The sequence below is a fragment of the Schistocerca cancellata genome, chromosome 9, assembly GCF_023864275.1.
Source record: "Schistocerca cancellata isolate TAMUIC-IGC-003103 chromosome 9, iqSchCanc2.1, whole genome shotgun sequence".
Lineage (NCBI taxonomy): Eukaryota > Metazoa > Arthropoda > Insecta > Orthoptera > Acrididae > Schistocerca > Schistocerca cancellata.
This window is the reverse complement of record NC_064634.1, coordinates 325,849,074-325,863,617: the sequence shown is the minus strand read 5'-3', so window position 1 is coordinate 325,863,617 and position 14,544 is coordinate 325,849,074. Positions and strand designations below refer to the sequence as shown.

General features: G+C 39.3%; 1 protein-coding gene across 1 annotated transcript in view; it reads right to left on the bottom strand.

The window, feature by feature from the left end:
• LOC126100126 (N-alpha-acetyltransferase 25, NatB auxiliary subunit) overlaps nucleotides 1-14,544 on the bottom strand; it is a 96,252-nt gene that overhangs the window by 39,229 nt on the left and 42,479 nt on the right. Inside the window, exons 10-12 of the mRNA XM_049910658.1 lie at nucleotides 13,587-13,759; nucleotides 12,679-12,848; nucleotides 7,568-7,735 (exon numbers count right to left, since the gene is read on the bottom strand). Coding sequence (XP_049766615.1) covers nucleotides 7,568-7,735; nucleotides 12,679-12,848; nucleotides 13,587-13,759 — 511 coding nt within the window. The remainder of the gene's footprint in view (nucleotides 1-7,567; nucleotides 7,736-12,678; nucleotides 12,849-13,586; nucleotides 13,760-14,544) is intronic.

The following is a 14,544-nucleotide window of genomic DNA, read 5'->3' as shown; positions in this document are numbered from 1 at the left end:
GAAACGTCATGTCCATTATAATTATCCAAGCTGTTATGCTGTGGTCGTTTGACGAATTCTGTGTCAATTCCCAACATTTCGCCCCTGTCTGCGGAGGACATCTTCAAGGGGGTCTGTAGATCGATGGAAGGTCCAACACACCCACTGGCTCGCTACTGACTGCCACTACACTCCGTGTTCGTGCACTCCCACACCGAGGTGTGATGTCACGTGTTTTGAAAACGTCAGTGCAATTGGACACTGTCTGCTGCCGTCGACTGCCGTTTCCATCACCCAGTAGTGGACGGGTGGTACACATCATCTTCAACACCGGTATCCTTACACCATTTAATTTCACGCCCTCCTCCTCTCAACTGAAATTATTAGGGTGTTTGGCGATTTTGATTGCCTCCCTGTAGAGCCTTTCTTAATACCCACTTGTGGCCACTAGTACTTGCGTCTCCTCGAAACGAATATGATGGTTACCTGGCTAGAAAGAATGCTCCCCAACAGCTGATCGTTCCGTTTCTCCTCTTCTACAATTGCCCTTGTGCTCTTCCAAATGTTTTGAAACAGTTCTTTTAGTGGTACCCACTTAAACATCTTCACAGCTGCATGGGATCCTATACAATCCAGCTTTTTCCAACGTTTTGCGAGCGTCCTTGGCAGGCTTAAGGTATTCCTGTATCTTTCTGGTGGGCTTGTAAATTACGATAATATTCCGCTTTGTCAAGATCCTCCCTATTCTTTCTGTTACATTTTTAACAAACAGCAGGAAAACCTTAGATTTTGCAGTAGCCAGTATGTCACTATGATTTCTGCGTGGCTGTCTCAGTGGACGAATATCCATTCTTCATTAGTGCATTGTGGAGATGTTCCATCTCAGTTTTGAGCAACTCAGGTTCACAAATATTTCTATCTCTGTCCGCTAATGTCTTGATAACACCCTGCTTCTGTTGTGGGGGGTGGTTTGAATCCCGGTGCAAGTAACAGTCCGTGTGCGTGGCTTTGCGGTATACTGAGTGGCCCAAACTACCATTTTCATTTCTAAAGACAAGCACATTGAGGAAATGTAATTTGCCGTCTACCTCCTCCTCCACTGTTAACTGAATTCTTGAGTTATACTATTCAGATGTTCGTGGAACTGCCTTAGTTCCTCCCTGCCATGTCTCCACAGCACAAACATGTCATCCATGTATCAGAATCATACATTCGGTTTTTTTGCTGGCAGTACCTAAGGCCTGTTCTTCGAATTTCCCCATAAAGAAGTTTGCAATTACGGGACTTAGGGGGCTTCCCACAGCCACGCCATCCGTTTGTCCATAAAACTGTTCATTCCACTTGAAGTATGAGGTCATCAAACAACACTTCAACAGTTCTGAAATATCGTCAGGAAAAATTCGATCCAGCTGTTCCAATACATCATTAAGTGGAACCATGGTAAACAGCGATACCACATAGAAGCTAACCAATATGTCCTCCGGCTGGACCACTATGCCATTCAATCTGCTGATGAAATGTGTCGAATTCTTTATATGAGGCCAAATGGCCCACATGTGGTTTTAACAGCATACTCAAAAACTTGGCTAACGAGTAGGTCGGCGAACCATGGCACTTAGTATCGGTCTTAACGGCACATTTTCTTTATGAATTTTGGGCAATCCATAAAGCCTCGGTGGTAGTGCAACCGAACTGCAGAGACCTTTCTGTACATTCTCTTCAATGGAGGACTTTTTTATTAATCGCCACACAATTCTAAGAACATTGTTAGTGTGGTCCTTATTCAGCTTCCTATATGCTTGCGGATCCAGTAGATCAGTAATTTTACTCTGATAGACTTCAGAGGTATGCTGTACATGTCGTTACCTGTAATAGCTAGTAGCACATTCTCTTGTATTGATGCACGCATGTATTCATCGTGGCATACTATCCACAAGTTCATCAAGACACTGTTGGTCCAGATTGTCTTACTCCTCAACAGTGATTCAGTGTAGATCCCTCAGAGTGGTTGGCGGGTCACATAGTCCATAAACAGCCCTTTTCAATCTATTCCAGGCATGTTTGATAGGGTTCATGTCAGGAGAACATGCTGGCCACTATAGTTGACCGATGTCGTTATCCTGAAGGAAGTCATTCACAAGATGTGCATGATAGGGGTTTGAACTGTCATCCATGAAGAGAAATTCCTCGCCAATATGCTGCTGATATGGTTGCATTATCACGTACCATACAACCATTACGGCACCTTCTATTACCACCAGTGATGTACGTCGGTCCCACATAATGCCAGACCAAAATAGCATGGAATCCCCACCTTGCTGCACCCGCTGGACAGTGTGTCTAAGGCGTTCAGCCTGACCGGGTTGCCTCCAAACACATCTCCGACGATTGTCTGGTTGAAGGCATGTGTGACATTCATTGATGAAGAGAACATGATGCCAATCCTGAGCGGTCCATTCAGCATTTTGTTGGGCCCATTAGTACTGCGCTGCACGGTGTCATGGTTGCAAAGACGGACCTCGCCATGGAAGTCGGGAGTGATGTTGCGCATCATGCAGCCTATTGTGCACAGTTTGAGTCATAACACGACATCCTGTGGCTGCACGAAAGCATTATTCAAGATGGTGGTGTTGCTGTCAGGATTCCTTGGAACCATAATCCACAGGTAGCGATCATCCACTGCAGTAGTAGCCCTTGGGCAGCCTGAGCGAGGCATGTCATTGACAGTTCCTGTCTCTCTGTATCTCCTCCAAGCCCGAACAACATCACTTTGGTTCACTGCAGATGCCTGGACACTTCCCTTGTTGAGAGCCCTTCCTGACACAAAGTAACAATTCAGACGCGATCGAACCGTAGTAGTGACTGTCTAGGCATGGTTGAACTACAGACAAAATGAGTTGTGTACCTCCTTCCTGGTGGAATGACTGGAACAGATCAGCTGTCAGACCTCCTCTGTCTAATAGGCACAGCTCATGCATGGTTGTTTACATCTTTGGGTGGGTTTGGGACTGATGACCTCGGAAGTTAAGTCCCATAGTGCTCAGAGCCATTTGGGTGGGTTTAGTGACCTCTCTGGACAGTCAAAGGGACTGTTTCTGTGATACAATATTCACAGATAACATGTATCTTCAGGAGTTCTGGGAACCGGGGCGATGCAAAACTTTTTTTGATGTGTGTGTATCCCAATTTACTTCATTTCCCTTTGCAACAATTGTCGCAGCAGTTCATCAAAACAGCTGCCGCACTAAATTTGAAAACATCATCAGGTGGCAAGAGTTCTGGTGATGTAGGAAATAAGTAGTGGGGATATAATCATCAGCAAAGGGCGAATAATGTTTGTGGGAATAATGTGGCCAGCTATAATACAGCAAGACAGTCAATGGATGCACAGATTATCTGGTGAAGATAAGCACAGCTGCAGTCAGGATTCTGTATGTACCAGAATACCACAGACAGCACTACACGTAACATGTACAACATGACAATATGGTTTGGAAGATAAAAATGACTGTCAAAGAATTGCCAGGTGTACTGAGAATAGGTGTAGCAAGTGTGTGATAAGTGGAAAATACCACAGTTTTTGTTCTTATTTTATTTTTTTTAGTTTTGAAAACATTTTATGCACAAATAAAGGATCTGCTAAACAGCATCATACTACAAGAAACCACGGCAACCCTGAATAAATTTAAAGCCCAGCAATATGAATTTGATCTTATCAGGGGGCACAGGTTTCACTACAGCATGACAATGTGAGGCCCCTTACCTGCCAAACTCCTTGATCAACAAAATGGGACTGAAAGTAACACCTACTTGCAGCGATCTCTTCTAACTCTGTAAATGTTAGTTCTTTGAAAGGTTCACAGAATCTCTCTCCATGAAGAAGGGGATCATGCCTACTGACAGCTACTAAACAGTTTAAAAATAGAGATTCTGTGAAGTTATATTTTGACCTAAAACACATATCAATGTCACGCACAAATAGCTAAGCCACACAGAAGAAACAACAAATTTGTGGGAAAAGAGCCCTTATGTTATTCTTTCAAAATAATATATGTAGATGAAATCAATACTACCTGCTTAATGAAAACAGCTTGACATACAAAAATTCTAATTAAATATGTTTCTAGTATTCTTTTATTTTTGTGCTAGGGTGAGGGACACGACATCAATACTGAAATTATTAGAAACTGGCTTCCAATTCAGTTTTGAAAAATATATGGAACGATATCAAGAGTCCCCTGTGGAGAAGGAACATCCCAGCATATGATAGCTAGGATTCATGAAAACAATACCAATCTCGAGTCAGAATGGCCAAAAACCACCATCCCAAATAAGCTCCCTGCATTCTATTGTTGTGGTACACTTGGTATTTCTTCAAATAGAGAACAACTGGATTCAGATGAAGTCTGCAGATACATTTCTGACAGGAGGGATCCACACACATAAAGAGGTATGCAGCAACTTATCATTTTTGTTATGACTACATCACAGTACAACAAACCATAGGATAATGAAGAATGATCACAGTAAACACATTGGTCATCACAAGCAAAGTGAAAGAAGTTAGTCAATTCCACAGATCATTGCTTGATAAATTGTAACGATGGGGAACAAGCCATTTTCATTCACATTGTTAATTCATAAATATGACTACACGCTGAACAATTATTTATTAAATAATAATAATAATAATAAAAATAATAATAATTATTATTATTATTGCTATTAAATATACAGATATTTGAGTTAGTAATTCCTACCCACCGCCCTTTATGCAGCGTAATAATAGAATTTCTTCTTAGGAATAGTAGGATTTGTCAAGGACGAAGTTTTTCAGTTTGTTTTCAAATTTTACTTTGTAGTCAGACTGGAATTTTATATCACCGGGTAAGTTACCAAAAATTTTAGTTGGGGCGCTGTGCACCCCTTCTTGTGCTAAAGACAACCTTAATGTGAAGCAATAAATGTAGTATTTTCTTGTAGTTTTGTAAGAAGTACATGTGTCGTCATTCCCTTTGAACTACAGTGGATTACTTACGACAAACTTCACGCGGATCTAAATATACTGTGAAGCGCTATGGGTGAGTTTCACTGAGTTCCCTGCTTAGTTCCCCACTAGTTACTGAAGCGAAATTCCAACCCACAGTCTACATATACCACTCCCTCTTTGACTATCCTAGGGCAACATCCTCACTTATCACACACTGCAACACAGATTACACACTTAAAAACAAAATCAAATCACACTTTACATTACACCAATTTTCGTTATTTACGGGCCACAAAATTTAGGCCTACAGGTTATTGCTTCAGGTTTATGATATAATGTAAAAAGTCAATTATTTCCACTTACAAGAAGAATTCAGCTCTCACTTAACTGCAGTATCTGTTAATTAACTTACAATGAGGTGACAAAACTCATGGGATAGCAATATGCACATATACTGATGGCAATAATATTGTGTACAAAGTGTATAAAAGGCCAGTGCATTGGTGGAGCTATCATTTGTACTCAGGTGATTCATGTGAAAAGGTTTCCGATGTGATTATGACCGCACAATAGTAATTAAAGACTTTGAACATGGAATGAGAGTTGGAGCTAGGCAATGGGATGTTCTATGCCAGAAATCATTAGGGAATTCAATATTCTGAGATCTACAGTATCAAGAATGTACCAAGAATGCCAAATTTCGGGCATTACCTCTCACCAAGGACAAAGCAGTGGCCAATGGCTTTCACCTAACAAACAACAGAACTGGTGTTTGCATAGTGTTGTCAGTGTTAACAGACAAGCAACAATCCACTAAATAACTGCTGAAAGCAATGCGGGACATACGATGAATGTAGCTGTTAGGACTGTGCGGTGAAACTTGGCATCAACGGGCTATGGCAGCAGATGAACAACGCGAGTGCCTTTGCAAACAGCATGTCATCGCATGATGTGCCTCTCCTGGGCTCGTGACCACACTGGTTGGACCATAGACAACTGGAAGATCATAGCCTAATCAGATGAGTCCTCATTTTAGTTGGTAAGATCTGACAGTAAGCACAGAGTGGCGTGCAGGCCCCATGAAGCCATGGACCCAGGTTGTCAACAAAGCTCTGTGAAAACTGGTGGTGGCTCCATAATGGTGTGGGCTGTGTTTGCATGGAGTGGACAGGGTCGTCCATAAAGTTTGGCTACTTTGAGACCATTTCCAGCCATTCTTCATGGAGGCCACGTTTCCAAACAACAATGGAATTTTTATGGATGACAATGTGCCACATCACTGGATGACAACTATTCATGACATGTTTGAAGAATATTCTGGACAATTCAAGCAATTTGGCAACCCAGACTGCCTGACATGAATCCTACTGAACGTTTACGAGACATAATTGACAGTTCAGTTTGGGAACAAAATCCTGCACAGGCTAGATTTCCGCAATTATAGATGGCTATGGAGACAGCATGGCTCAATATTTCTAATATTTTTGCAAGGGACTTCCAACGACTTGTTCAGTCCATGATACACTGAGCTGCTGTACTACACCAGGCAAAGGGAGGTCCGGGACAATATTAGGAGGTATCCTATGACTGTTGTCACCTCAGTGTATTCAAATAGAATGTAACTTTAACATATGCAAACTGTATATAAACAAAGTATTAATGTAAAAGTTTCTAAATGAAACAGCTTAAGAGTTACACTATTTTCCAGAAATACACACTTCATAATGAATAGACACGATCTACTTAAATTGCTGGAAGGAAAAACACAACTACCAAATTGTATTACCAGTGTCAAAATGCAAACAAAAATATGACTACAACTTGACATTATGGTCCTTTTGGGTTTTCTGGAATAAGACAACAGAAACTGATACCTTTAATAAAAAGCGTAGAAATACACTAATACACATATTTGATAAGTAATTTGTACTAAACTAACAGTTATTACTATCGATATAACTTATCTTCACAAGAGTGCAGAAAATCGCACATGAGCAAAAATGCTTTGTGGACTGGTACTGGAAGCAAAAGATGACAAAAATTGTACAAATTTAAGAAAAAACAAAGAAGAAAAGGATAATGTCAACATCCTCCCTGCACTCTCTGTTCTTAAAAAGTCCTTTGATCCATTACTTCCTATATGCTCAAGCCTGTACTGGAAGCAAAAGATGACAAAAATTATACAAATTTAAGAAAAAACAAAGAAGAAAAGGATAATGTCAACATCCTCCCTGCACTCTCTGTTCTTAAAAAGTCCTTTGATCCATTACTTCCTATATGCTCAAGCCTAAACAATCTTTCACCCTCCTCCTTCAAGTCATTCAGACTGAATTTCCAAATTCTCATACAAATCACCATTACATTTGTGTCTGGTGAGGCACTTACCACAGCCATAAATGAGTATGTCCTCTCTGACCATCAGTACAACCTTCTTCTCTCAAATAACTGTACATTAAACACCAGAGGATATAATTATTTGCTCTTCTATACTGACCACTATATCTCACCACAACTCCATTTTTTTTATAAATATTTGAAGGAAAACAAATTAATTAATATTTTCATTAAATAACACATTTTGTTTTATTGTATACTTACAACTGATGTCTGAGCATGTGATCTACAACTCATAAGCTCAAGTAGCTTTTGTTCCACTGAGATAATTGCATAGTGAATTGAATTGTTCAGTCGTTCCCTGAACTCAACAAACTCCTCAATCTTTAAGAATGAGCCAAACTTGTAAGAGAAGGTCAGGTGGTCCACACTCTGAAAGAAACCAATGTGTCATAAAAGGCTAGAGCAGATGATACAACACAGCATTTTAAATGCAGTTAATACTGTTACCAGAAAAGTAAAAAATGTTCTCTTGTAAATAATCAAAACCTCCAGTATTATTTTTCCCAATAGTTGCTTAAACAAATATTTGAAAACATTATATAATATGAGACTATGTAGACTACATCCACTTGGAAATAACTATGTTATGGTTCATCACACGTTGCCGCACTTTTCATCTTACCCATAACTAGAATTCCTTTCACCTTAATTATTACTTAAAATTAGGGCTGGATTAAACTATTAATTACAAGTAATAAGTTGTTCTAGCTACAACCATATAAAAGGTTCCAAAATCCATTAATTGTTTCCATGCAAACTGAACAGTACGCTGGAACTAGTAATACACACTGATGGAAGAAAATCGCAACTCCAAAAAAATAATTAATGAAGAGTAATGAAATTTTGGGAATACATTTGTCTTGGTAACATATTTAGGTGATTAACATTTGCAAGATCACAGGTTAATGTAAGCATGAGATTAGCCATTGCAAATGTGAAATGTTGGTGCATTAATAACCGGTGTAGCCAACTAGAATGTTGAATGAAAGTATGCAAACTTGCATGCTTTGTGTTGTACAGTTTGTTGGATGGAGTTCCATGCCTGTTGCACTTTGTCAGTCAATACAGAGATGGTTAATGCCATTTGTGATGTTGGAGTTATCATCTGATGATGTCCCATATGTTTTCAATCGAAGACAGATTTGGTGACTGAGCACATCCAGTCAATATGTTGACACTGTAGAGCATGTCGGTTACAACAGAGATATGTAGGAGAGCATTATCCTATTAGGAAACACCCCTGAAATGCTGTTCATGAATGGTAGCATAACAGGTCAAATCACCTGCCTGACTTACAAATTTCCAGTTAGGTTGCATGAGATAACTGTAGGTCCAGTGTGTCTAGCATGCAGACAAGTTGGCTGGAGGCCCTCAACTGTCCTCCTAATCTATTCACTGTCATCAACGAAAGCAGTCATATCCATAAAATATCTGTGAGTATGTGAACAAAGTGATTTAAAATGGAACAACAACATAAAAGTAATTGCATGTAAGGCAGAAGCCAGACTGATACTCCCTAGAAGAATCTTCAGGCAGTGTAGTCCTCCCATAAAGGAGGTAGCTTACAAAACCATAGTTTGACAAATAGTTTAATACTGTTCATTAGTCTGGAGTCTGTACCAGACAGAACTGATATAGGAAGTAGAGAAGATCCAGGGAAGAGCAGCACATTTTGTTACAGATTCTTGTAGTAAGTGCAAAAGCCTCATGGAAACGCTCATCAAACTCCAGTGAGAGACACTGCAGCAGAGGAGTTCTTCATCATGGTGGGGCTTACTATTAAAATTCTGGGAGCGTATGTTCCTAGAAGAGTCAAACAACATATTGCTTTCCCCTGTGTATATTTCGCAAAACAACCACAAAGGTAAAATTACAGATATTTGAGCTAACAGAGAGGCCTACCAGCAATTGTTCTTACCATGAACCAATTGTGACTAAGACAAGAGAAGGGGAAAGTGACAATGGTACACAGAGTATCCTCCACCACACACTACAAGGTGGCTTGCTGAGTGTGGATGTGGATGGTGGATAAAGTAATTATAGGTTCAGAATACAAATCCCCTACTCTGATGAACCATGGCACTCATGGCCAATGGGGTGACTTGCAAGCCTCAGCAATACAGATAGTCATACTTTAAGTGCTGCCACAACTGGGGGTGACAGGGGGGGGGGGGTGGTTATATCTGTTGAGAGACCAGACAAACATGTGGTTCCTGAAGAGGGTCAGTGTCCTTTTGAGTAGTTGCAGGGGCAACGGTCTGGATGACTGACTAATCTGGCCTAGTAACATAACCAAAATGGTCTTAGTGTTCTGGTACTGTGAATCGCTGGAAGCAAGAGGAAACCACAGCTGTAATTTTTCCCAAGGGCAAGCAGCTCTGCTGATGGTGTCCTCTTGGGTAAAATATTCCATTTGGATCCCCAGGTGACGTCTGCTCAGGGGATGTAGTCATCAAGAGAAACAAAACTGATGTCCTACAGATTGGAGCATGGGATGTTAGAGTCCTTAATCACGCAAGACGGTAAGAAAATTTAAAAAGGGAAATGGACAGGTTGGAGTTAGATACAGAGGAGGTTAGTGAAGTTTGGTGGCAATAGAAACATGACTTCCAGCCAGGTGAATTGACGGTTATGGATACAAGGTCAAACAGGGGTAATGCAGGAGATGAACAGCAAAATAAAAATACTGGTAAGCTACTATGAACAGCATAGTGATTACATTATTGTAGCCAAGATAGACACAAAGCCAATACCTACCACACTAGTACAAGCTTATACATCAACTAGCTCTGCAGATGGTGAAGAGACTGAAGAAATATGTGATCAGATGAAAGAAAAGAAATTATTCAAACATTTAATGGAGACAAAAATTTAATTGTGTTGGTGGACTGGAATTCAATAATAGTAAAAGGAAGAACAGAAAGAAAGGAAAAATAGTCAGTGAATATGGACTGGGGGAAAGGAATGAAAGAGGAAGCCAGCTGCTAGAATTTTGTACCTGGAGACACCGGAATGTTTCAGACTGATTATCTAATGGAAAGACAAAAATTTTGGAACTAGATTTTAAATTGTAAGGCATTTCCAGGGGCAGATGTGGACTCTTGACCACAATTTATTGCTTAATGAACTGCAGATTAAAACTGAAGAAATTGCCAAACGTAGAAAATTAAGGAGATGGGACCTGGATAAGTTGAAAGAACCAAAGGTTGTTGAGAGTTCCAGACGCAGCATTTGTCACTGGTTGACTAGAACTGGGAAAAGGAATACAGTAGAAGATAAATGGGTACCTGTAAGAGCTGAAATAGTGAAGGCAGCAGATCAAATAAGTAAAAAGATAAGGTCCAGCAGATATCATAAGGTGTTACAGGTGATACTGAATGTAACTGAGGAAAGAAGAAAATATAAAAATGCAGGAAATGAAGCAGGTGAAAGGGAATTCAAACAGTTAAAAATGAGACTGACAGGAAGTGCAAAATGGCTAAACAGGAATGGAAAGAGGACATACACAAGGATTTAGAAGTATATTTCACTAAAGGAAAGATAAATACCGCCCACAATAAAATTAAAGAGGTCTTTGGAGAAAAGAGAAACAGCTATATCAATATCAAGAGCTCATATGGAAAACCTGCCCTAAGCAAAGAAGGGAAAGTAGAAAGGTGGAAGGAGTATACAGAGGGTCTGTACAAGGGAAATGGAAGACAATGTAAATAAAGATGACGAGGGAGATATGATACTGCGAGAATAATTTGACAGAGTACTGAAAGACCTAAGTAGAAACAAGGCCCCAGGAGTGCACAACAGTCTGTTAGAGCTACTTATAGCCTTGGGAGAGCAAGTTATGATAAAGCTACTCCATCTGGCGTGCAAGAAATATGAGACATGCGAAATATTCTCTGACTTTAAGAAGAATGTACTAATTCCAATTTAAAAAAAAATAGTTGCTGACAGGTACGAAAATTACCAAACTATCAGTTCAATAAGTCATGGTTGACAATAACTAACACAAATTCTTTACATAAGAATGGAAAACCTGGTAGAACCCAACCTAAGGGAAGACCAGTTAGAATTTTGAAGAAATGTAGGAACACATGACAATACTGACCCTATGACTTACCTTAGAAGATACGTTAAGAAAAGACAAACTTATGTTTATAGCATTTGTAGAGATAAAGTTTTTGATAATGTTGACTGGACTACGCTCTTTGAAATTCTGATGGTAGTAAGGGTAAAATGCAGAGAGTGAAAGGCTATTTACAACTCGTACAGAAACCAGATGGCAGTTATAACAATTGAGGGGCATGACAGAGGGGCAATGGCTGAGAAGGGAGTGAGACAGGTTGTAGACTATACGTCTCATTAACTCATAGATTGAGCAAGCAGTAAAGGAAAAGAAAGAAAAATTTGAAGTAGAAATTAAAATCCATGAAGAAGAAATAAAAACTTTTGAGGTTTGCCGAAGACATTGTAATTCTGTCAGAGACAGCAAAGGATCTGGAAGAGCACCTGAACAGAATGAACAGTGTGTTGAAAGGAGGATATAAGATGAACATCAACATAAGCAAAACGAAAGTAATGGAATGCAGTCGAATTCAATCAGGTGATGCTGAGGGAATAAGATTATGTAATGAGACACTGAAAGTAGTAGATGAAATTTGCTATTTGAGCAGCAAAATAACTGATAATGGCTGAAGTTGAGAGTATGTAAAATGTAGACTGCTAATGGCATGAAAAGATTTTCTGAAAATATTTGTTAACATTGGATATAAATTTAAGGAGGTCTCTTCTGAAGGTTTTTGTCTGGACTGTAGCCATTATGTAAGTGAAACATGGGTGATACACAGTTCAAACAAGAAGAGAATAGAAGCTTTTGAAATGTGGTTCTACAGACGAATGCTGAAGAACAGATGGGTAGATCACATAACTAATGAAGAGGCACTGAACAGAATTGGGGAGAAAAATTTGGGGTACAACCTGACTAGAAGAAGGGATCAGTTGATAGGACACAGTCTGATACATCAATAGAACATCAATTTAGTACTGGAGGGAAATGGGGGATGTAAAAATTTTAGAGGAAGATCGAGAAATTAATATAGTAAGCAGATTCAGAAGGATGAAGGTTGCAGTAGTTATTCAGAGATGAGCAGGCTTGCACAAGACAGAGCAGCATGGTTAGCTTCATCAAACCAATCTTTAGACTGAAGACTGCCACATCAACAGAATAAAATCCCAGAAGTAATGACTGCAGTTATAAGAAAACTTCTGTCACCTTTTTTAATTCATATAAGTAATGTTTTGTGAACATGTTAACTTACATCTTTGTAATTACCGCTGAAAAATTTCAGTGTATTTTCATACAAGGTGCTGGCAGCTGTTAACTGACCAGCAATGTAGAGGTGGCTACAGTGTAGATAACCCAAGGAATCCAGCTGCATATGCTTGATATCCAATAGATCATATATTTGCTGTGCAGCTGCTCCTGCACCTAGAAACACAGATGTTAATTAAAGACAAGTAAACACTTGAATTTACAAAAGATTATACTGAGTTCAGAACTTTTCTTAGTGGAATAATTTTGTGGCACTTATGAAATAATAATGTACTGTTCACAATGTGCATATTTTCTGCAAATCAAGTAATATGTAACTGTTTAAACTGCACTAAATCTAGAACTGGACAGACCAGGATAAAAAAAAAAACACACACACACACACACACAAAAGCCAGCCTTTCAAAACTCCAGCGGGAGTGCACAATTGAGTGAAATCAAGTTTTACACCACAGAATACATAGTAAGTGTGCTACAGCCAATAGATTCATCAGATATGAAACATTGGAAAAAAAGAGGATATTGGAAGAGGTTTCTCTGCAAGAGTATTACAGAGTTGGCTCCAAGTTCTGGCAAACAGTTGCACATAAGCTTAATGAATATGAAAGAAACTGAAGTGAGTGTCTTGTATCAAGTGTGAGCTACTGTGTAAAAAGATATTTTTAATGAAAATAAGTTTGGTATGTTTTTAATGCTCCTAACTTAGTCATGTCAATTTTCTTTTGTAGACAATTTCTAAACGCAAAAGCTAAAATTAGCCGGCACATTATTTTAAATCTGATTTATATATTTACCTTTCCAGTTCCTTACATTCAGCCAGAAGAGAACACTTTAATACTGTTGTATCATACACTTAAAGGAATGTAAGTTTGCTGTAATATTATCAGAACTCACCTAACATATTATAAATCTTGACTAGCAACAGTTTGACATGAAAGTTTGATGGGCTTGAGGCAAGGACACACTCCAATAAGTCTAATGCTTCCCTGAGATGAGAGCTGTCATTTGTCACAGTCCACGCTTCATACAGCACATGTGCAGCCAACAATGCGTATGAATCATTACTCCTAAGAAAAACAATACAAATTCTGCATACAATATGCACACAAACATTTTGAGAATCATACAAAAGCATTATGACTTAACCTTGGCAAGATACCACAGCTGACATCACTCCTAAAATTACAAATGTAAAAATTTTTATGAAAGGTAAATTTCTTTTCTCTGCGAACATGACTAGGCTGCAAACAGAAACAAATCAGAAATGGTGTGACTATAATTTTGTTTATTGATAAAATTTTCTAATTGTACAAAGTTCTTGCTGATAGTATTATCACTAATGAGCAATTCTAGTGATACCACACCTTGCAGAACATGTCTGCACATACCACCACTCACACTGACATTTGAATAGCAATCACTGCCAGCTCTTCTGACAAAAGGAAACAGAGTACAGTTTCCAAAGCGAATTTTCCATTCTGTAGCAGAGTGTGTGCTGATATGTAATATCTTGGTAGGTTAAAACTCTGTGAAAGAGCAAGACACGAACTTTGGACCGTTGCTTTTCATGAGCAAGTGCTCAACTGACTGAGCAACCCAAGTACAACTCATGACCTCTCCTAGGAGTTTTACTTCTGCCAGTACCGCATCTCCTTCCTTTGTAGGAGATGAGGTACTGCCAGAAGCAAAGCTGTGAGGACGGGTCGCGCATCATACCTAGGTTGATAGGAGATAATGGCAGAAATAATGTTGTGAGGATATGTTGTGAGTCATGCTTGGGTACCTCAGTCAGTAGTGGTAGGGCACTTGTTCATGAAAGGCAAAGGTCCTGAGTTGGACTCTCGTTCCAGCA